At 45.7% G+C, this 23,078-nt stretch overlaps 2 protein-coding genes and 1 long non-coding RNA gene across 3 annotated transcripts; all 3 read left to right on the plus strand.

The window, feature by feature from the left end:
• The first annotated feature begins 5,134 nt into the window (after positions 1-5,134).
• On the plus strand, positions 5,135-8,165 carry LOC100284027 (carnitine racemase/ catalytic). The gene is given in 2 exon segments (NM_001156925.1): positions 5,135-5,999; positions 8,000-8,165. A coding segment is annotated over 1 exon segment (729 nt). The 5' UTR covers positions 5,135-5,248; the 3' UTR covers positions 5,978-5,999; positions 8,000-8,165.
• Positions 8,166-10,255: 2,090 nt separating this feature from the next.
• On the plus strand, positions 10,256-14,442 carry LOC100273275 (Protein LIKE COV 1). The gene is made up of 7 exons (NM_001147716.1): positions 10,256-10,498; positions 11,139-11,191; positions 12,308-12,417; positions 13,095-13,262; positions 13,334-13,431; positions 13,733-13,859; positions 13,969-14,442. Exons 1-7 carry the CDS (start codon positions 10,331-10,333, stop codon positions 14,064-14,066), a joined length of 822 nt encoding a protein of 273 aa, NP_001141188.1. The 5' UTR covers positions 10,256-10,330; the 3' UTR covers positions 14,067-14,442.
• Positions 14,443-17,492: 3,050 nt separating this feature from the next.
• On the plus strand, positions 17,493-18,906 carry LOC100279661 (uncharacterized). Its single transcript, NR_157246.1, has one exon. It is a non-coding gene; the product is annotated as an uncharacterized lncRNA (long non-coding RNA).
• The last annotated feature ends 4,172 nt before the right edge of the window (positions 18,907-23,078 follow it).

The following is a 23,078-nucleotide window of genomic DNA, read 5'->3' on the forward strand; positions in this document are numbered from 1 at the left end:
CAACAAAAGGGAGATATCGAGATTTCTTACATTAACACTAAAGACCAATTAGCCGATATCTTTACCAAACCTCTTGATGAACAAACTTTTACCAAACTTAGGCATGAGCTCAATATTCTTGATTCACGCAATTTCTTTTGCTAGATCGCACACATAGCTCATTTATATACCTTTGATCATGTCTCTTTCATGTGCTATGACTAATGAGTTTTCAAGTCTATTTTAAACCAAGTCATAGGTATATTGAAAGGAAATTGGAGTCTTCGGCAAAGACAAAGGCTTCCACTCCGTAACTCATGCTTCGCCGTCGCTCCAAGCCACTCTCCATCTTTGGGGGAGAGAGCAAAAGGACTTCATCTTTGGTATAATCTTAACTCACTTGTTTATGACCAAAGGGGAAGAAAGCACTTCGAGGGCTCTAATGATTCCGTTTTTGGCGATTCATGCCAAAGGGGGAGAAAGTAAGAGCCCAAAGCAACAGGACCGCACCACCACCACCAATTTCAAAAACTTCGTGTTTTCAAAGAATTTTATCAATTGGTATCCTATTGTGTTCAAAAGGGGAAGAAAGTAGTATTTCAAAAATGATATATCAAAACCCTCTTGAACACTAAGAGGAGGATCTCATTTAGGGGGAGTTTTGTTTAGTCAAAGGAGAAGCATTTGAAACAGGGGGAGAAAATTTCAAATCTTAAGAATGCTTTGCAAAATCTTATTCATTTACCTTTGACTATTTGCAAAAGAACTTTGAAAAGGATTTACAAAAGAATTTGCAAAAACAAAACATGTGGTGCAAGCGTGGTCCAAAATGTTATATAAGAAAGAAACAATCCATGCATATCTTGTAAGTATTTATATTGGCTCAATTCCAAGCAACCTTTGCACTTACATTATGCAAACTAGTTCAATTATGCACTTCCATATTTGCTTTGGTTTGTGTTGGCATCAATCACCAAAAAGGGGGACATTGAAAGGGAATTAGGCTTACACCTAGTTCCTAAATAATTTTGGTGGTTGAATTGCCCAACACAAACAATTGGACTAACTAGTTTGTTCTAGTGTATAAGTTATACAGGTGCTAAAGGTTCACACTCAGCCAATAAAAAGATCAAGTTTTGGATTCAACGAAAGAGCAAAGGGCCAACCGAAGGCACCTCTGGTCTGGCGCACCGGACTGTCCGGTGTGCCACCGGGCAGTGTCCGGTGCACCACCGGACATGTCCGGTGCACCAGAGGACTCCAACTTGAACTCGCCACCTTCGGGAATTTCTCAGGCCGGCGCGCTATAATTCACCGGACTGTCCGGTGTACACCGGACAGTGTCCGGTGCTCCAAGGAAGCGCGGCCTCCGGAACTCGCCAGCCTCGGGAACGCATCGCAGCCGCTCCGCTATAATTCACCGGACATGTCCGGTGTGCACCGGACTGTCCGGTGAACCACGGAGCAACGGCTACTTCGGCGCCAACGGCTACCTGCGGCGCATTTAATGCGCGCTCTGCGCGCGCAGAAGGCAGGCGCGCCCATACTGGCGCACCGGACAAGGAACCGGACATCCAGGCGGGCCCACAAGTCAGAAGCTCCAACGGTCAGAATCCAACGACAGTGATGACGTGGTGGGGGCACCGGACATGTTCGGTGTGCACCGGACTGTCCGGTGCGCCATCGAACAGACAGCTCCACCAACGGTCAAGTTTGGTGGTTGGGGCTATAAATACCCCAACCACCCCACCATTCATTGCATCCAAGTTTTCCACTTCCCAACTACTACAAGAGCTCTAGCATTCAATTCTAGACACACCCAAGAGATCAAATCCTCTCCAATTCCACTCAAGCCTTTAGTGACTAGCGAGAGAGATTTGTCGTGTTCTCTTGAGCTCTTGCGCTTGGATCGCTTTCTTTCTTTCTCACTTGTTCTTGTGATCAAAACTCAATTGTAACCAAGGCAAGAGGCACCAATTGTGTGGTGGCCCTTGCGGGGAAGTTTTGTTCCCGTTTGATTGAGAAGAAGAAAAGCTCACTCGGTCCGAGGGACCGTTTGAGAGAGGGAAGGGTTGAAAGAGACCCGACCTTTGTGGCCTCCTCAACGGGGAGTAGGTTTGCGAGAACCGAACCTCGGTAAAACAAATCCGCGTGTCTCACTTGCTTATTCGCTTGCGATTTGTTTTGCGCCCTCTCTCGCGGACTCGTTTACATTTCTAACGCTAACCCGACTTGTAGTTGTGTTCATATTTGAAATTTCAGTTTCGCCCTATTCACCCCCCCCCCTCTAGGCGACTATCACTCTCCCCCCCTCCTCCTTGCGGAAAGGCGACGCAGGGGCGTATGTAAAAAAGTCGAGTCTGTCCCTGATCGCCCTCTCGCCCTGTGCAGAGGCTCGGGGGCTGCTCTCGCAAACCCGGCTCCGGCCAAACCGTTGACAGCGTCAACATACCAGCCCGAGAACTTGGGACCCGACCGTACACCCGGGCTACGGCCAGCTCGCATGAGGGAACGACCAGACCAGCCGAAGCATTGCGCGAGGCATTAAGACCTCGGAGGAGTCAAACCACTCCTCCGAGGCCTCGGGGGCTACACCCGGTGGGTGCGCTCGCGCGCACCCACCGGAACAAAACGCAACCGAGAAAGGCTGGTCCCCTTGCAAAAAAGTGCGACGAAAGCCTCCAAGCGAGTGCTAACACTCCCTTCGAGGCTCGGGGGCTACTGTCGGGGACCATAATTAGGGGTACCCTCAAGGCTCCTAATTCTCAGCTGGTAACCCCCATCAGCATAAAGCTGCAAAGGCCTGATGGGTGCGATTAAGTCAGGGATCAGTCCATTCGAGGGACTCGATCACGCCTCGCCCGAGCCTAGCCTCGGACAAGGGCAGCCGACCCCGGAGGATCTTCGCCTCGCCCGAGGCCCCCCTCCAGCGGCGAACATATTCCCGGCTCGCCCGAGGCCCTGTCTTCGCCAAGAAGCAACCCTGACCAAATCGCCGCGCCGACCGACCAAATCGCAGGAGCATTTAATGCAAAGGTGGCCTGACACCTTTATCCTGACGCGCGCCCCTCAGCCGACAGAGCCGAAGTGACCGCCGTCACTTCGCCGCTCCACTGACCGGTCTGACAGAAAGACAGCGCCGCCTGCGCAGCTCCGACTGCGGTGCCACTTGACAGAGTGAGGCTGACAAGCAGTCAGGCCCGGCCGCAGGCACCATAGGAAGCTCCGCTTCGCCCGACCCAGGGCTCGGACTCGGGCTAAGCCCTGGAAGACGGCGAACTCCGCTCCGCCCGACCCAGGGCTCGGACTCGGGCTAAGCCCCGGAAGACGGCGAACTCCGCTCCGCCTAACCCAGGGCTCGGACTCGGGCTAAGCCCCGGAAGACGGCGAACTCCGCTCCGCCCGACCCAGGGCTCGAACTCGGGCTAAGCCCCGGAAGACGGCGAACTCCGTTCCGCCTGACCCAGGGCTCGGACTTGGGCTCAGCCCCAGAAGACGACGAATTCTGCTCCGCCCGACCCAGGGCTCGGACTTGGGCTCAGCCCCAGAAGACGACGAACTCCGCTTCGCCCGACCCCAGGACTCGAACTCCGTCCTGGCCTCAGTCAATGGCCTCCGCCTCGCCCGACCTAGGGGCTCGAACTCGATCTCGGCCACGGAAGACGGACTCGACCTCGACCTCGGAGGAGCCTCCACATCGCCCAACCTAGGGCGTGGACCGGCCACGTCAACGGGAGGCGCCATCATTACCCTACTCCAAGCTGACTCAAGCTACGGGAAACAAGACCGACGTCCCATCTAGCTCGCTCCGCCAGATAGGCAATGATGGCGCCCCGCACGCTCCCTGACGATGGCGGCTCTCGGCCCCCTTACGGAAGCAAGAGGACGTCAGCAAGGACTTGACAGCCCCGACAGCTGTCCCTCCGCCAGGCTCCGGCGCTCCTCCGACGGCCACGACATCACACAAACCGGGCGCCAAAATCTCTCTGGCCGCCACGATGGCGTGTACTTAGGGCGCTAGCTCTCCTCCGCTAGACACGTAGCACTCTGCTACACCCCTAGTGTACACCTGGATCCTCTCCTTACGCCTATAAAAGGAAGGACCAGGGCCCTCTTAGAGGGGGTTGGCCGCGCGGGGACGAGGACGAGACAGGCGCTCGCGTGAGGCCGCTCGCTCCCTCTCCCGTGTGGACGCTTGTAACCCCCTACTGCAAGCGCACCCGACCTGGGCGCGGGACGAACACGAAGGCCATCCTTGGTAGGGACCTCCCAGCTATCCCTAAAAATGGTGGTGCAGACACGATGTATGACCAATCCACTAGAGTGGGTAGGCAAGTCGAGACTACACTGATCTTGGATACATAGTGAGCCCTACAGAAGTCTATTCCTCAAAAACAACATATTTTCTGACTAGTTTTTTTAGAATGTGGTTGCGTTGAGAATCTGGTTATCATAGGAATTACGTGCGGAGAAAGATAAAAGTTTTCATAAGATTTAGGATCTAGAAAGTAACAAATTCCTACTATTACAATGACTCGGTCGATTATGTGTTTATGTTGATTTTAGATAGTTTTTACCAAATCGAATCTTATAGAATCGTACTTAAAAGTTGAGCGTTTGACAGTCCGCAACAGGTTTCGGTGACCAGAAGCTAAAAACTGAAACAAGCAGGGTCTTAGTAATATGGACCTGCGACTATCTGCAGATAATATTACCGTTTGGTTCACATGTTGGTAACGTAATGAATAACTAGAAATGAATATCGATCTATTCAAACTTGTTATCTTACCATTTATGTTATATTTAGTGAACCAAACATCACCATACAACTACCAGTCGCCCGCCGCGGATTGGAGAGGCTGCGCGGGGCCATCGTCTGGAAGCTTCGCGGGACGGAGGAGTGAAAGGTTTCATGGACCATCGGTGTCCGATCGGACGGCTGAAAAATATAGAATGAGGTGGATAGACTAGTTGGACTCGTTTCCGTTGACTTTAAAGATAAAGAAATTTCAGCAATCCAGCTTAATCCCCTAGTAGAGTCAGAAGCCCCAATCCATCAGCAGATTGAATAATCTGGCATCATTGGAGCGTACGTCCACTACGAAGTACGACCAATCTGGCCGCCTTGTGAGTTGCGAGTTGCGACTTCTAGCATATCATCGGCATCGCCTGCTCTGCTGGTGAAGAGCGAAGGCCGAAGGGGCCAAGACCACACGCCTTCCAAGGTCCACACCTACCCCAAGAGCCGCCCGCCCCATCAGCCGCCACGATGTGCACCCTGGAGCAGCGCGGCCGCGTCTTCGTCCTCACCCTTACCGGCGACGGCGAGCACCGCCTGGGCCACGCCCTCATCTCCTCGCTCCGATCCGCCGTCGCCTCCGCGGCGGCTGGTGCGGCCAAGGCGGGGCCCGGGGCCGCGCTCGTCACCGTCGGCGAGGGCCGCTTCTTCTCCAACGGCCTCGACATCGGGTGGGCGGGAACCTCCCGCGCGCGCCTAGGCGAGCTCGTCGACGCGCTCCGCCCGCTCGTTGCCGACCTCCTCGCGCTCCCCATGCCCACCGTCGCCGCCGTCACCGGCCACGCCTCCGCGGGCGGGTGCCTCCTCGCGCTCTGCCACGACTACCGCATCATGCGCGGGGACCGCGGAGTGCTCTACATGAGCGAGGTCGACATCGGCCTCCCCCTCCCGCCCTACTTCATGGCCGTGCTCCGCGCCAAGATCACCGCCGCCAACGCGCTCCGCGACGTCGTGCTCAGGGGCAAGAAGGTCAGGGCCGCGGAGGGCAAGGATATGGGCATAGTGGATGCCGTCTACCCCTCTGCGCTCGAGACGGCGGACCAGGCCTTCAAGTTTGCCGAGCAGCTCGCGGCGAGGAAGTGGGACGGAGGCGTCTACGCGTCCATAAGGATGTCCATGTACCCTGAGGCCTGCAGGTCAGTTGGAATCGTCGAGGAGAGCGATGAGGAGAAGCGGAAGCACTTCGCTTCTAAGCTCTAACTTCGTGATTGGCTGATGAGAGGTCAGTATCCACGCAGATTCAGTATCCTTGGAGTCCCTCTGTTGGTGATGAGAAAACATACGGTTTCATCTGTGCTGTGTTTACTGATAGTTTGGCTGTGCTGTAGCCAGAATCCCATATCAAATCAGCATCAAATAATTTGACTGATGTTGTTGGCTTGTAGTAAGAATTGCTTAGTTTGCGATCCAATTCAGTCGAGGTTCATCTATATCCAAGGTTAGTGGATTTTGGAAACTTTTTCCGAATTAATCAACTTTAGACATAAACAGTGGCAGGGCTAGAAGTGAAATAGATGGGCAATTACGTACTTCACTGGAGGACATTAATAACCGAAGGCAACCTTAGAGAAGAATAAATCCAACAATAAAATCAATCTAAGGGTTCAGTGTTATTGTTTTAGTAATAACAACAGTATCTGAAATATGGGGAATTGGTCTTTCCATCTCCATCTCCCTGTCATCGTACTACTAGGTACTAGCTACAATTTCAAATTGTTTGTGCTTTTCTATTTGATTCCATGAGATTTTTGTTTTTATATGCAACTGATTTTGTGAGGATTTAATCCAAGCTGGGAGGATGAGTCTAACAAGGCTTTGACCCACTGCCATCTATCATATTTTTTGTTATTCTAGTCTCGTGATTGTTTTGTTAGTGGAACAATTCCTCAAGAAAGACCCACAAGTTTGGACAGCTACTACTGACTACTGTGATATAAAATAACCTAAAGAGCAAGTAGTATAGGTATATAGCTAACTTATTAGTATTTTGAATATCATGCTTGACAATCATGATACAATCACATTTTTTATCATGATTGTGAATTTAATTTGAAGGTGACCTGCAAAACTGATATTTGCATCACTGTCACTTTTGACTATGCATTTATGATGGACCTAACCTATTAGTTTCCCCATATCCCGGATAAAAAATCTACCTAGTTTCAGTATAGCTCTGGCCTTTGAGAGAAGCAATTTTATTGGGATTCATCTGGAGCTAGATGTTGCTACTTGCTAATCCATCTGGTGTGAATCAGCTTCCTTTGTTGCAATTTCCTATTGCATAGAGCATCTCCAACAAGGTACCTCAAAATAGTGCCCCCAAATTAAAATACTAGATCAGTTAAAGTGATTAGGACACCAAAAACAAATTGAGGTCCAATAATTAAACCATAAATCATGTATCTTAGGAAGTAAATTACATTATTAGAAAAGAAAATATTTTGAATGATGTAGAAAACAAAGATAGGGCACTAATCTGAGTTGTAGTATATTTGGGTCACTTCATAGTGTGCCTATATTTTTTTAATAAAAATTTATAAAATGAGGTATTATTGGAGCTGTTTTTTTTTATGAATTGAGCCCTATATTTCATTTAAGGCACTGTTGGAGATGCTCCAAGACTGGGTTTTAGGCCAAAGGCCAGGTCTCATGCTTTTTGTGACAATAAGACTGGTGCCGTAGTGTATATGGTATTATGGTGTCACTTTAAGCAGTTACAGTCTTACTGGACCTTGAGGTCTCCATTTTCAGCAGTGTGGTGCCCAAGTACCATCACCCAGAATCGTTCTATCGTACCACCAAAATCATCTTCATGGGTTTACTGCTCAGATCACATATGGTTAACTTGTATATTTGGTACCAAAAATCCCCTCCTGATCATTGTCTCATGTAACCTAGTTTGCAGTTTGCATCAATACATAGATGATCTTACATAGCGTCACTGTACGATTGAGAATCCACTTCATGGTATGCATTTATGACCTTTTAATCATCATTTATTTAGATTCACAAGTCATGTTGGAACAAAAAGTGCTGTCGGAACTTGAATTACCTCCTGGCATCCGATATGTGTATGCTGTGCTTTTCTAAGATGGTTTTTTGTTCGTATTTCTGCTCTGTGGTCATGTGGCAGCTGTAAACCTCTCTGCCTGGACTGTCTGGAATTGCTACAAATCAACTCTGTTCGAGTTTCTGAACCAGCCCCTCTTTTCTTTTCTGCAGGGTTTCTGTGGAAGCATGGAGGAACCTACACATTCTGTATCTGTACATCGTCCAACCATTGGCGCTGTCGCTACGTGTGAAGTACACACCGTGTACTTGTGCAGACCTTGTAATTTTTACTTGCCTGGTAGCGGGAAATAAATCGAAGCTCCTCTCACCCTTTCTTGAATAATTTGCCCCAGTAACATTATCGATATGTGTTCATGTGTTGTGCTTGATTCCACATAATTTCTTGGTCCTGGGAGTTTGGAAGCTTAGAACTTGCGAATGGTCCCGTGGTGGGGTATCTTGCAAGTTGCAAGCGGGTACACTCCTTGGCTGCAGCTCGCCATGGATTAGCTCTTTTCCGGCTTTGATTGACCGGAAAATTTCCATAACGAAATTGTCGCATCATGTCTAACATGAGATGACGAGAGTGCCTCGATCATGTCAGTGTCATGCTGGCTGTACTATTTAGGCTTGTTTCAAAGGAAAGAAAAATTGACATGAATTTTGAGGAATGGCATTTACGTACAAAGTTGCTTACGAATTTGGACTAGAAGATACAACTCTGAGTCGTACAGAATTTTGGTGTAGCTTTTGTTTTGTAGGGCATATAAAATCTAGAAACTCTAGAATGATTTTCTAAATACAAGAGTCAGTTAAAAAAAGTTAAAAATACAAGAGACAGTTAAAAGACCTTAAAAATTGTATGATAAAACTCTGAGTTCCTAGATTACGAATACTATTAAGAATTGTCGATGTTTGGACCGTGGGTACTTAACTAACCAATAATATGTCGCGTGGCTAGCTCTAGATGGTGTGCGAGATAACACAAGCGATTATCCTGGTTCGAGCTTTTCGAGATCCTACTTTCAGCAGAGAGGATAAGGCTTATATTACTCGCACCGTAGTGCCTGTAGTAGGGGTTTACAAGCACAGCGGGAGAGGTGAAGTCCCCAAGTTCCTAGAGATGATTGAAGCAAGTGCCAATATCTAAGACAGAGTGAGAAGGCAAGAACTCGTCAACGTGTGTCTCCCTCTGTTGATGGAGGGACCACTGCCCTATTTATACACCCAGGGGAGCATCCATGGCGAAGTTGAGTCTTGTATTTGAAGGAGCGATGCCCTGGCATCTCACGTCACGGCGAACCGTGCAGTAGATTCACGCCTGCCTGCTGACTTCCCGTAGAGAGCCGAGAACGAGGAGTCGTTCGTACGCTCGAGCTCCCGAGGGAGAGGCCGCCTGTGTCGTAGTGGTTGTAACAGCGCTGGGTATGGGCCAAAGGCTGCTTACGGGGTGCGTCATCGTCCTGGCGCGTGATGACGTCGAGATTCTCTTCAGCACTTATCGAGATCATAGTCCTCGCTTGGTTAATGCAGAAGTCTTCCCGAGGTGACAGCCGAGCCATCTCTTGACGCGCGCTACAGTCGGGCGGAGTGGCTGTCTGCGGGATTCACGGCGTAGTCGGTGGCCGAGACCGAGCTCAGGCGAGGCGGAGAATTTGCCTGAGGGCTGAGCTTGGGTCGGGCGAGGCGAAGAGGTCGCGCCCGAAGGCTCGTCCCGCTCGGTTTGTCGTATTAGGCGTCACATCGGAGGGTGCCAGGCGGCGTGCACGCACTGTTTGGCACAGGCGTAATCATACCGTTGCGTGAAACGTGATCATTGTCTTGTCTACCACTGTGCTTCGCTGCCACAGCGCGGGTTGGCATGCACCTGTCTTCTCCTTGTTTTCGAGTGTCCACGTCCTATCTACTCGAGGCCAGCTCAGGTGAGTGAGCTGAGGCGACCCCGTGTGAGCGCGGAGTGAGTCGTGTCAACTTCGGGCGAGACAGAGCCCCGCTCAAGGTGAGATACCTACGAGGTATCTCGACTTTCTATAGGTGGATGTCCATGCCTAATACAAATAACTACCTAACTATTAACTAATTTATAAAAAATAGATAATAGCTGAACTATTAGCTAAGTTGTTTAGATATTTCAACTAATTTTAGTTACTAAGTATTAGCTCTAGTGCATTCAAACATCCCTTTAATCCTTTCTCAAGAGACGTCCATGCCCTTGACCGACCCACCTGCCACCTCATTAACTGTCGTTTTGTCTCACACGATTATGTGAGCCCCGCCTCCATCCGACGGGCGACGGCTGGCGGTGGGCGAGGAAGAGCGTGCCAACGGGCAACCAGAGTTCAGATTACATATAAAAAAATCGAAAATTGGGCTAAAAATCAAAATAGAAAAAGTCTCCTGCCTCCGCGGCCGTGCCGAGCCGGCATCCCCTTCCGTCCCCCACCCCCAGCAGCGATCGCGACGACCCGAGCCGGCAAGGGTGACAGGCGGCTGACGAGCCCCATGGGAGACAACAAGTCTCCGCTGAGCCTGAGCCCGATGGGCGGGCGCGACCGGGACCGGGAGCTCCTCATCCCGGTCTCGGGCGGCGGCTCGGCGCCCGGCGACGGGGTCGAGGACGGGGACAGGGCCTCCTCCGCCTCCGCCGCGCTATCCTCCTCCGGCCGCGAGGTACGTCCCCGCCCCCCTCCCTGATCGATTGCATAGTTTGCCTGTTTTTTTTCCTCTTGCCTCCTTTTTTTATTCAATTGCCTTTCCGTTAGTCTACAATAATACTACAATCCATGGAGATATTTTAGTTGTTTCCAATTCAGCTACGTCCTGTTGACTGTGATGTTAACGGCATGAACCGAGAGTAGCAGTTTATGTACTAGGAATTAGAAAATGCTTCAATAGTTCAATGTCCCATTTGGGTCTTGTGGGCAAATGACCGGATGGTGCGTAGCTTCGATCTAGCTTATTTGATCAGCTTAGAAATGGAACGCCGAGAGACTGTGACCCAGTTGTTTTTCTGCGATGGCACACCTTTAATATTACCAGCTGAACAAAAATGATGTTCGAAATATTTTTTATTCTGAATTTCTAGGGAATCTCTAAACTGCTTAGAGCGCTTGGGATGCTGAGCTGCAATTTGAATGACAATTACTTGACAGCAACTGAAATACATTTTTTCTTGCTCCTGCTCTTGCATTCTTGCTTTTCCTATCTGATACTTGTCTTGCTGAAACTGAGAAAGCATGTTCTGGGTTCAAGCTAGAACAGCTCATGTTGATTCTTTTTCATCCCCCCCTTTTTTTTTCTTGACATGCAGGCTTTCCATAAGGTTGTCCGCAGTTGGGCTTCAAAGAAGTTCATGACTGGATGGTAAAGAGTATTGCAAATTTAATCTTCCCTCGCCTCTTGGTTACTGTCTAGCATTTAGCAATGGAACTGTAATAGGGGAATTCCTAGTAACTAATGATAGGTTCTAATTTCCATGGTTTTTCATGTACTCGTGTATAGCCTGGTTGTTGTGGATACGTACCATGGTCCACGGCTTAGTAGCCAGTAGCCACTTAAAAAGCCAAATTTCTTGGTGCAGTACTATATGGTTGCTGTGCTAACTTCCATTCCCCTTTTCACATCAGGAAGTCATTTAGGCAGGTGATTCAATATTACCAATAGGGTTCTAATTACTAGGAACAGTAGGATGCTTGTTTATTTTGTTCTTGGTTCTGTTCCTTTCTTTTCATTAAGGTAGAAAAAAGAATACGCGAGTGCAGAAGGACCCAGATCCAACTACCTGAGTACAGGAACACCACACATACCAACTCCCTAGGAAACAAGATAAGAGTCACGCCACAGGCTTTACGGAAAAAACGACCAGTTACAGCAACCTGGGCATGAGCTCTTGGAGCTTCGTAGCCCCTGCTGGACACCAGAGGCCACCTTCCATGCTTACTGCCCTAAGCACAGTCTGATTACTCGGCCTCAAATTCTCAAACACACAACCGTTCCAGTGTTTCCAGACCTCCCAAGCCACCAAGATCATCAAGAGTTGAGGCCCTCACACACTTGGCACTGCTGTAATTACTTTCCTGTACCATTCAGAGAAACAACTCACTGAGGGATCAGGCACTTACTGCACTATGCCCAAGAACTGAAAATACTGCATTATGCCCAAGAACTGAAAATATATGCCCAGAGCCCCAGACTTGGCGAGAAAATACACAGCCAACCAGTAGGTGATTGGGCTTGATCACATAAGGGCAAACCTCTGGGTGGGAGACCCGTTTCGCTAGGCAGTCAACTGTCCAAGACCTACCATGTACCGACAGCCAATTGAAGAATTTGCAACGCGGGAGGGGGGGGGGGGCAACTTTACATGCACCAAATTTATGCCATTTGCAATGATGCTACATGAAATTATCTTTCCATGTGCCTGCACATATACTAAAACTTTTTTTTCTTCTCTTCATTTCATTTGCTGGTATTCTCCAGTGTAATTCTCTTCCCCATAGCAATAACGTTCTACATCACCTGGTGGTTCATTCATTTTGTTGATGGATTCTTCTCTCCAATCTATGCTCAACTGGGAATCAACATATTCGGTATGTGAGCTACTTTTTTGTATTGAAATATCAGAATCTAGCCCTTTGCTCAAAATTATAGTTCACTTTGACTTTGTCCTTAGTCAAACTTCTTCATCTTTGACAAGTTAATAGAAAAATTACCAACATCAACAACATCGAATTCTCCCTGAAATATGTTTTGATAATGCATATATTGAACTCATAGAATCATAGATGTGACTTATGACAAAAGTAGAAGGACAAGCCTGGCATAGTGGTGAGACCATGAGAAGCCTTTCCACTGAGCCAAAGGTTCTGGGTTTGATGCAACATCTCTGTAAAATGCAGGGATAAGGCTTGTGTCGGTTATTCCTTCCTAGACCCCACTCATGTGGGAGTCGCCAACACTGGGTCTGGTTTTTTTTTAAAACTTAGGACAAAAGTAAAGCGAACTATAACTTTGAACATAGAGAGTATTATGTAATATTGTAATGGTTTCCTTTCATTCTGAAAAAGGGACCATTTTCATTCTTCATTTAGTTCATTATACACCATGGGATGGGATTAGAGTATCAGTTCCTTCAGAAATCTGGGAAAGTTAGAATGCAGGTCATTTTGGCAAACTTATTGTTATATGATAGCTTGTCATCAGTGAGAAGAACATTTTACCACTTATCCAGCTTAAGTTTTCAGTTTGCACTCTGATGATTCCACAGGTCTTGGCTTTGTCACATCTGTTACTTTCATATTTTTGATCGGAGTCTTTATGTCATCTTGGCTTGGGGCATCTGTCCTTAGCCTTGGCGAGTGGATTATTAAGCGCATGCCTCTTGTTCGTCATATCTACAATGCATCGAAGCAAATTAGTGCTGCAATATCACCAGGTAATATCAATCAACAAACTGGTCAATCGAGTTTGCTGAGGTGCTGAATAAACTCTGGTTACCTTTTACAGATCAGAACAAACAGGCGTTCAAGGAAGTGGTCATCATAAGGCATCCTCGTGTTGGAGAATATGCGTTTGGTTTCATCACATCGTCAGTATCCCTCCAGGTTTGCCCCAAATGAGGCTACTTAAGCTTTTCATGCTAATGCTGTTTGTTTTATGCTTCTACTGTTATGCGAGTAACCCAAGCAAGTTTTATTACCTATGGTTGAAAATTAACTGTTGTGACATGTGGATGGTGGGTACTATAGTGAGATGACCTCTCTGTTTCCGTTGCTGCACGAGAAGAATTATGTTGATGAAACGGTTTTTTTTTTGGCTGTACTAATGTCATTTCTGATGTTAGCTCATGGTTTTGTTGCAGAGTTATTATTATGTTAGTACATGAAACCTGTTATTATGTTGCAGAGTTATTCTGGTCAAGAAGATCTTTACTGCGTCTATGTCCCAACGAACCATCTTTACATTGGTGATATCTTCATGGTGAATTCAAAGGATGTCATAAGGCCAAATCTTTCTGTGCGTGAAGGCATCGGTAAATTCTTACTCTGCCATTTCAGCACAGTTTGATATTCTGCTTCAAGAAACATGGATGGCTACTCCAGCAAAAAGAGACTGAACGTATTTGCACTCATGATTTGCAGAAATTGTTGTATCTGGTGGTATGTCGATGCCCCAAATTCTGTCAACCCTCGACCCGCAGATGATCCTTGGGGACAGAACCGGACCAAGCAGAAGCTGAAGCTGCTACGAGCCCTTTGTTTACCTTTGTGCTGATGATTGTTAGTAACATTTTCATACAGGCTACCACGAGTACGGCAAACTAGACTCCGAGCACAAGTATCTGTATATTAAGTAGGTGTAGGTGACTCACACGGTTTGATTATTTGCTGGACTCTGTACCATGGTTTGTAGTTTGTACTGCATCCGATGCAAGAAAGAAGCATCTCACCTGTCTGTGATATATCCAACTGTTGTCAAATTACTATCCTCTGTGTAGTCCTTGATTCTCATCTGACAACGTTGAATTGGGTTCTTGACTTGTCGATGGTTAGCTGCATTCTTTTCTTCTATGTTTGTTCTATCTATGTGCGGAACTTATTCTGCATCCTTCGAACAACATTTTTGCGTTTATTTTTTGCATTGTGCTGCTGTATATGTGGCTGATTTCTTCTGGTGGCAGTACCGCAGTAGCATGTACTTGCGGTGCCATCTGTGACAATTTCTGACCTCCTTTGCGGTGGCTGGTTTTCTTGCATTGGCTATTCTTTTAGCCACAGCCCTAATCCAGAAACTCGTGGTGGATTCGAACGGTGTTTGGTTTAACTTTCTAAACCAGAAGATTCAATGTCGAAAATCTAGAATTTTAACCAAACAATTACAACATCAGATTTTAAAAAATCTACAGATTTCTCTAGTTCAATTCAATTTAGAATCATCTCTTATTCTATATTTTTCAGAATCTTATCATCCATGTTACTGAGTTATCATGTTTTTACAGAATCTATAGTTGATAACCAACCATAATTTAACTTTTCCATAACCGTGAGCTCTAATTGGATTTTCATAAATCTACTGTCGAACCAGACGTACCTCAATAATAGTAAAAAAACTAACGCATAGCAAATACCGACGTACGGATCGTAACCCTGGCTAACAATGTACATCAATTGCAAGAGCAGCGCGTACGGAAAGGCCTTTATCAGGTCAACGGTAAATTATGATTACCAAGATTGTCCCGGTACCATCGACCGGAGAGATCGGAGAGATACACTCTAGGCTTTTCCTCTTGAGTGATACTTTATCAGCTAAATGAAGTCAGCAGTTAATCATCACCGCTCACGATCGTGGGAGTCTCAGAATCGGAGAGATCCAGAGTCTGTGACTTTGGCTTTTGGAGCTTCGTCGTTTAGCCGTTAGCTAGGCTAGCTCCGCCCGTTCCCTATATAAGCAAACGAACATAACAACTGGCTGGTCCTGATCGATCCCGTCCATGGCGACCGCCAACATCGACGCCTACAAGTACGAGTTCAAGGTGCTCGGCGCCTTCGTCGTCAGCCTGACCGTCATCACCCTGCTCGCCAAGCTGCTACGTCTCTGTCTCCGCTCGCTCATCAAGGGCGACGAGCAGGAGGCGGGCGACCGCCGCGGACGACGAGCTCCGACTCCGAGCAACGCTGGCGGTCCCCGCCGCGTGCCGTCGGCCGTGGTCGACGTTGGCCGCGGCGGCGGCCGCGGCAGCCGGGAGGAAAGAGTCGTGGTGCAGCCGCCGCCGCCGCAGCTGCCGGCGCCTGCGGCAGTGGCCGTGGAGATGGTGCGGTCGATGGGCCCGCTGGTGTGCACGTACCTGAGGGCGGACGGGTGGCCGGCGGAGGCGGCGTGCGCGGTGTGTCTGGCGGAGCTGGCCGACGGCGAGGCCGTCAGGGTGCTGCCGGTGTGCATGCACTACTTCCACGCCGCCTGCGTCGGCGAGTGGCTGCGCGCGCACCACGACTGCCCGCTCTGCCGCGCCCCGCTCGCTCCTCCCGCTGCCTAGCCTAGTGAGCGCGATCGATAGGAGCAGCCGCCATTACTAACATGGTGCGCGGTAGCTAATCCGATCCATCCATGCGTTCTGGACAATTGAATTGAAATTTATTATTGTGCTTGATCTAAGAGACCAAGACAGCTGGTCGACTTTTATGGTTCCAGTGTTGGTACCTTGTATTCACACGATATATAAACCTAAGGCTGTATCGAGCAAAGTTTACCAAAAACACTGTTTTGTATTGTTTTATACTGTAGTTCGTAATGTTCACATAGTGTAGTTTAAATATGGACATGAGTATGAACAAGCTGCTAGAGATAGACTAAAGCCTTGTTTGTTTCGGATTATAATCTCTCTAGATTATATAATCCATCGCAAATAATCCAATAGGTAAACAAACATATAGATTATGAGTTTAGATTATATAATCTAAAGCCCAGATTATGATAATCTCATATTCTACTCAAGAGTAGCTTATTTGAGATTATTTTGGTAAAAGACCACTACTCATGGTTATGTAAATAGAAATTACAATATATGACATCCTTCTTTCCTCACCTCAAATAAACAAACAAGGGTACTATTGTCTTTACAAATAATCTACATTTGTATAATCTAGACTACCAAACAACTACATGTAGATTATAATATATCTAGATTATAATTTAGATTATATAATTTAGATTATAATACAAATTATATAATCTATAAGCTGAAACAAAAAGGCCTTAATGACATGTTTATTTCAGCTTATAGATTATATAATCTAGACTATAATCTATATGTAATTATTTGGTAATGTAGATTATTTATAAAGACAATATTATCCTTGTTTGTTTATTTGAGGTGAGAAATAAAGGAGGTTATATATTGTAATTTATATTTACATAACCATGGGTAGTGGATCTTTTGCAAAAAACAATCTCAAATAAGCTACTCTTGAGAAGATTATCATAATTTGTGCTTTAGATTATATATTCTGAACCTATAATCTATGTGTTTGTTTACCTACTGGATTATTTGTGCTGAATTATATAATCTGGAGAGATTATAATCCGAAACAAACAGGGTCTAAAGAGCACGAGGGTGCAGCTGTGTAGCTTTTTCTTCAAATATTAATATTCTTCTCGAGGTTTTAATTTTTAGATAGTGGTTCTCTGTTTTGGCGCGAGTTTAGGATATATGAGTACCAGACTTAACATTAATACTAGTTTGTGACACGAACCGTTGGGGGTGGCAGGAGGTGTTTGGATGAGGTGGACATAGGCGGTGAGAGGAGAAATGAACTGAATAATTGATGTGTATTTTTCAAACTTAGGTATGACCCAAGCTATACTAGGTTATAATAGGCCCTCCGCACCTGAGTGAGACTGCAGAAATCTGTATCATGACTTCATGAGACACTCATCGGAGTTACTATTTTGGGCCTGGGCCCAAATTGCGGGAACCCGTCGTTTGCTCGAGTGAAAGTTGGGCCTACTTGACATCGACGACAGACTTTGACGGACGGCTGAGATTCGCTCGACCTATGGAGAATCGAAGAACCAGAGGTTCCGCCGGCCGCCGCGAAACCCTAGTGCACAAGGGCCCTCTATATAATAGCGCGCCGGCGATCTCAAGTTCTCAACCTACGACGCTGCCGCCACCTATCTCAACGAAGCTTTTTCTTCCCTCCGGTGTGGATCCACACTCTTCATGCGCGGGATTGGGTTTTGGATCTGCTCCTGTGTTTTCATTATTTGCTGGTTTCTCTTTTTGATCGGGGATTTGAGATACGTATTTGGTTGTGGACGATGAAGATTGTATCTATTGGTCTCGTTCGTCGTAACTGGCATCTGATTGGATTGCCTTGCCGACCATCCTGATATATCACCACCCATATTCCGAGTCCGCTGCCTACAGTCCTCAGTCCCCATCGAGATTTTCTTATCTATTTAGCCTTTGTTCCATGATTTACTACTATTGTTTTCTGGCCGATGATTAAATCAAAAAAATAGACAAGCATATGTCCGAATCCATCTATGTGGATAAGCCTAATCTTCTCTATGAGGTCGGCCACATCTTCTAGGTTTACTGTTTTTTTTTCATTTGATCTTATTTTGATTCATCTAGGGGCCGAAGACGAAATATATGGATGTTATTTTTGTATGATACATTTTGATTACAAAACCATTTCTGCCTTCCTTCTGAGGCCCCTCTTCATTTGGATCTTGTTATTTTGTACGTTGTGAGTTTATTTTGTGATCTATATAAGTGGTTCATGGCTTCTCCTAAGGTCGGGTGATGAGTAAATGTGCATAGTTCAGATGATCAACCCTAGTGGTTTTGATTACCTTGAATAAATAGTCTTTCGCTCCTAACTGACGACCTTATCAACGCCCAGTCTTTCTTGGATTAGATAAGTTTCACTTTGCTGTAAGATTTTGGTCGTCAGAAAATGATAAAAATTTGCTTGTTTTGAAGTCTTGCGAGATTTTTTTTATTTTTCCGCACATGCGGAGGAAGTATTGAAATGCACATGTAAAGAGGCCCCGAGTTTGATCCTGAATACTCGGGCTCCTAACCTTGGTGTGCGAGAGTTTAATCTGGCGATTCACTCTTCTTTGAGAGCGCAGATGCTTCCCATCGTGCCCTCACTGTGAATTGTCGCACAATTACTTAAAAGCAGCCATATTTTCGTGTAAAGAATTGTTTTCGCTTCGTTTGATTGTCAGAATTTGGCAGCAAAGAATTGAATCGATGTTGAATACCAAATCAGTTTGGATATTGAAATGGGCTTCAAATCAAATTCTTGTTTGGATGGACAAGAATTTGGTATGTAAAATCATAGGGAATTTTCCAATTCCAAAGGATGGGCTAGACAACCTTTGAATTCCAAGCCCTGAGGAGTACAGAACTGTGAACTGCACGATTGGAAAAAGGTCAGCCGATTCCACCCAAAAGGAGTGCACGGCCTCTGAATTGTGCGCGGCCATGGTTACTAAAATGAACAGTAGTGTGGAATTGGATTCCAATGTATTGCTATTCAGAATAAAACATCAGCATTTGCTTCAGCCAATACCATTTCCTGGATTCTGAGTGCCAATCATCCAACGGGGTGTTAATATGCTCCTGTCGCTATCAAGTGCTTGTACAGACTGCAGAGTTTTGAATTTGTATATAAAATATAAAGATCGATTAAACTTGCCGAACCTTTTTATTAGGAAGCCATCGTAGGGGTCAAAACAACCGATATGTATTGAAAATAAATATACTTTTTAGGTACTGAAGAACAAGTATTAGCATGCAACCATTGAAGGGTTGAGGTGAATAGGAGTTGAATAAATTTTCTTCACAAGAAGCTGGCCAAAAAAATGAGACCGGCCGATTTTGTAGATTAGCCGGCCTTCTAGCTGATTTTGTAGTATTCTTTTTATAGCATTAGTGCTGCTATTTGTAATAGTTAAATATTATTACTATTTTTAGTGATAAGTGATGTCGGATGAATCGATTTGGTTTGGGAATATGCGGATATAATACAAGAATCAAGAGCAAGTATTGCAACAAACTATGAAAGATGAAGTAGTGACATGTATCGTATGAGACGGTGGTGGCTCCTCACAAGGCACTGTCCGTGCCATATTTTTGTAGAACACCTATTAGGAAGGAGAAACTGGTACACAAAGAGCCAAGGATCACGTACAGGCACCATCTAAAACAAGCGTACATAGGTCGGACACCATGATCTACAACAAAGTATCGGACCCTCGATTCTATGAAAGACAATGTTCATTTTCACAATATGTGAATTATTCAGTTGGTGAAGTGGCCTGCATGCGGTGGATGTGCTAATGAGTGACCTGCACGAGGTGGATGTGCCAATGAGAGGAGTACAACCAAATGTTTGACTTGTTAAAAGTACAAGGCGGATTTGGAATATAGACTTTGTCTATGTAAAAGGTGTAGTTGACGCATAAGCAATGTATTATGTTGTTCATAATTCATGAAGTATGTATTTGTCGGTACCCTGGAATAGGGGTACCCCTTACTACAGTATTAACGACGCCCGACCCCATCACATGGACGACTCCAGGGCCGCCACGTGACCAGAGAAGGTAACATATGCCATGATATCGTCAGTAGAGGCGGACCCCCATGGAAAAGTGCCGGACCCCCGTATGCATAGCCCGGACCTCCGGGTACGACCCAAGACCTCCACGTTCCCTCGGACAGGACCCGGACCCCTCTAAGTGAGGTCCGGACCACCCACGACAAAGTTCCGGAACAGAGAATACCATGGCCTAGGTCAGGGACGTACAGGGTCCGGCGCAGATACTCGTCAGGGGTTTGTCCAGTGCGCTTCCGCTCCCCGCTCAGGCGGAGACCCGATGCTGCCACGTGGCCTATTGCCCGTGACGTAAGCCAGCAGGCGGAGCCTGACGTAAGGCCTCTGGGCCACGCGATCTCTACATTTATTGCGGAAAAGACGCGCCGCCTGTCCGCCCTACTGACATTACTACGTCGGCAGCAGATTAAATTCCCTACGCACAGGGAGATTGCACAAGGTGACTGACATTAGTTGCTTCAGGTGTTCCCTCTGTTATGTCCCTAGGCTCATATGTCGGGGTTCAATGTCTTTGTACGTGCCCCCTTTAGCTATAAAAGGGAGGGCACGCAAGGTTACAGACTCAAGCACATTTAGACTTAGCTCAGGCTCATAAGTTCAAACAGATTCAATACATTACACAGTGGAGTAGGGTGTTACGCTCCGGCGGCCCGAACCTAGGGGTGAAAACGGGCGGATACGGACGGATAGTAGCTCATCCTGTATCCTACCCTAATGTATTTAAAACGGATTCGGGATCGGATACGGATAGTTAGAAACGGGACGAATACGGATACAGGGACCGGATATTTATCCGGGCGGATAAGGGACACATACAGATATTATTTGATCGGATATCGGATATTTGTCGGATAATGCATTAATTGGTTATCATAAAATATTCTTGTTCGACCACAAAATTGCAAGTAAATTAATACTAATAAATTAATTATGTTGAAACTTGATACATAAAATGATTTTACATGTAACTCACGCAATAAGTGGGAGTGGAATGGAAGAAACACCAAGATCTTGTGGATTTTATAGTCCAAATGTTTTTGAGAACTATATATGGATATATGTTGTGTCCCCGTAAAAATTCATGAAATTTTTAGGCTATTTGGTGTATTATTAATTTCTTGTTGTAGAAAATTATTAAAATACAATTAAATTTATAAAAATATTGTAGCGTCGATTGGAAATTGCAAATAAGTTACCAATATTAATAAATAGTTTATAAAAAGATAATCCTAAGTTCCCACATGGAGATAATCTTAAGTCCCCACATGAAAATGATAAAGTCTATTATTTTGATATAAATTTAGACATTATTTCAATGATTTTTGCCTAAAGATATGTTTAAACAAAAATGTGTTGTACTACAAAGTTATAGATCTCTTCGAGCTCTAAAATTTTCATATAAACTTTATCTTCGTTCGATTTTATATGCAAAAGTTATGATTTTATAACTATATTATTATGTAGAAAAAGAAAAAACGGGTACCCGAATTCCGGGTACCCGTATCCGACCCGAATATCCGAGTATTTGTCGGGTAGTACTCGCTCCGTATCCGACCCGAATCAGAAATTGTACTATCCGGGTATTACCCGTATCCGTCCCGAATATAAAAATACCCGTACCCGTATCCGAAAAATAGTCCCGAATCAGTACCCGTATCCGGTACCCGTTTCGGGTACCCTACCCGTTTCACCCCTACCTGAACCACTCTAAACTCTTGCGTGTTCTTGGGTTCATCGTTCATCTACCAACAAGCAAAACGCTTAAGCCCCCTCCTCATCTTAGGATTAGGGCGGGTGCATTCCGCCACCCGGCCGGAGATTTTCCTCTCTGACAGTATTGTATCTTCAATAGTTTTTATGAACTATGAAATTTGACATGTAATGTATTTAAACCATGAAACCGTGTCATGTAATGAATTTTGAACCTGTAAATACTGTTATTGGACTTGTGATAACATTTAGGCTATTTTTTGTTTAATTTTGTGACTTAAATGTGCTTTATTCACTAAAAATAAAAGGTTGGGTTTCTTGCGCTTTGATGCCGGTTTATCTAATTGGTGATTGGTTAATCGGTCGTCGATAAACCATTTTCGAACCGGTCAAAATAAAAAACGGGTTTGGATTTGAATTTGCCGGTTTGTATTGATTATTCTCATCAATCACGATAAATCAATTATCGTTGCTGACACTAGTTTTTGGTCCCAACCAGTTTGTAGAACCTTGGTCATGGTATCTATGTTTGTGATGTATCTTCTAAAATAGCTTGGTGGATATGTTCCTTAGAGGTCGAGGTCTGTAATACCGAACTTGTAATTTGTGGAGGATAACCTAAAAGGAGAAATGATATTCCTGGGTATATATGTGTGTTATCCATATTTATCATTCCATGAGAACATCACATGAAAAAAAATAACAAAAGATACCTAAAAACAAATTATGCATCATGCTGGGATTTTCTTTTGTGTGCACATTGTGACAAAATAAAATAACAATGTGACAAGAAATATATTAAAGTCCAAAGCGGAATTTAAAATCCAAAAGGAATTGTAGAATTTAGAAAAGAGAAGAAAATAAGAATTTTGTGGATAAAAAAATAAGTAAATAAAAAAATATATTATTCCTCCACTATAAGATTGAATTTGTATACTTGACTCAATGGTGAAATTTGTATTCAAAATTCAAATTTAAATTCAAAATAGTTAAGAATAAAAAGAAAACAAGAAAGGAAAATAGAAAATAAAAAGAAAGGGGGGAAGTGGATGGCAGTTTGCGCGTGGGCCAATTTCTCATCGCTCAGCCCATTCAGCTTCTCTTCCCCAACGACCGCGCAGCCCAATTGCCTTCTGGCCGGCCCATTCTCCATTTCTCCCTCGCGCCAGAATCCTCTCACACGCTTGTAAACCTGGCGCTGGCTCATGGGCTCGGTTCGACTTGCGCGCACTCCGCCCACTCTCGCTAGCCACTGCCATATGGGCCCCGCGCACCAGCCAAGCCGCGCTTGCGCGCTCCCACTGACTTCGGGACCCATGTGTCGGCATTGTTTGACTGGAGCGTGGGACTCACGGGCGTTGACTCCATCCAAGCTCGCTTGACTCCATGGCGCGATCCTGGCGCAGTCAGTC

This window comes from Zea mays, chromosome 6 (genome assembly GCF_902167145.1).
Source record: "Zea mays cultivar B73 chromosome 6, Zm-B73-REFERENCE-NAM-5.0, whole genome shotgun sequence".
Classification (NCBI taxonomy): domain Eukaryota; kingdom Viridiplantae; phylum Streptophyta; class Magnoliopsida; order Poales; family Poaceae; genus Zea; species Zea mays.

Coding starts and splice junctions, on each gene's coding strand:
- LOC100273275 (NM_001147716.1), top strand. CDS start 10,331: ATGGGAGACAACAAGTCTCCGCTGAGCCTGAGCCCGATGGGCGGGCGC. Junction 10,499..11,138: donor TATCCTCCTCCGGCCGCGAG/GTACGTCCCCGC, acceptor CTTGACATGCAG/GCTTTCCATAAGGTTGTCCG. Junction 13,432..13,732: donor CATCGTCAGTATCCCTCCAG/GTTTGCCCCAAA, acceptor ATTATGTTGCAG/AGTTATTCTGGTCAAGAAGA.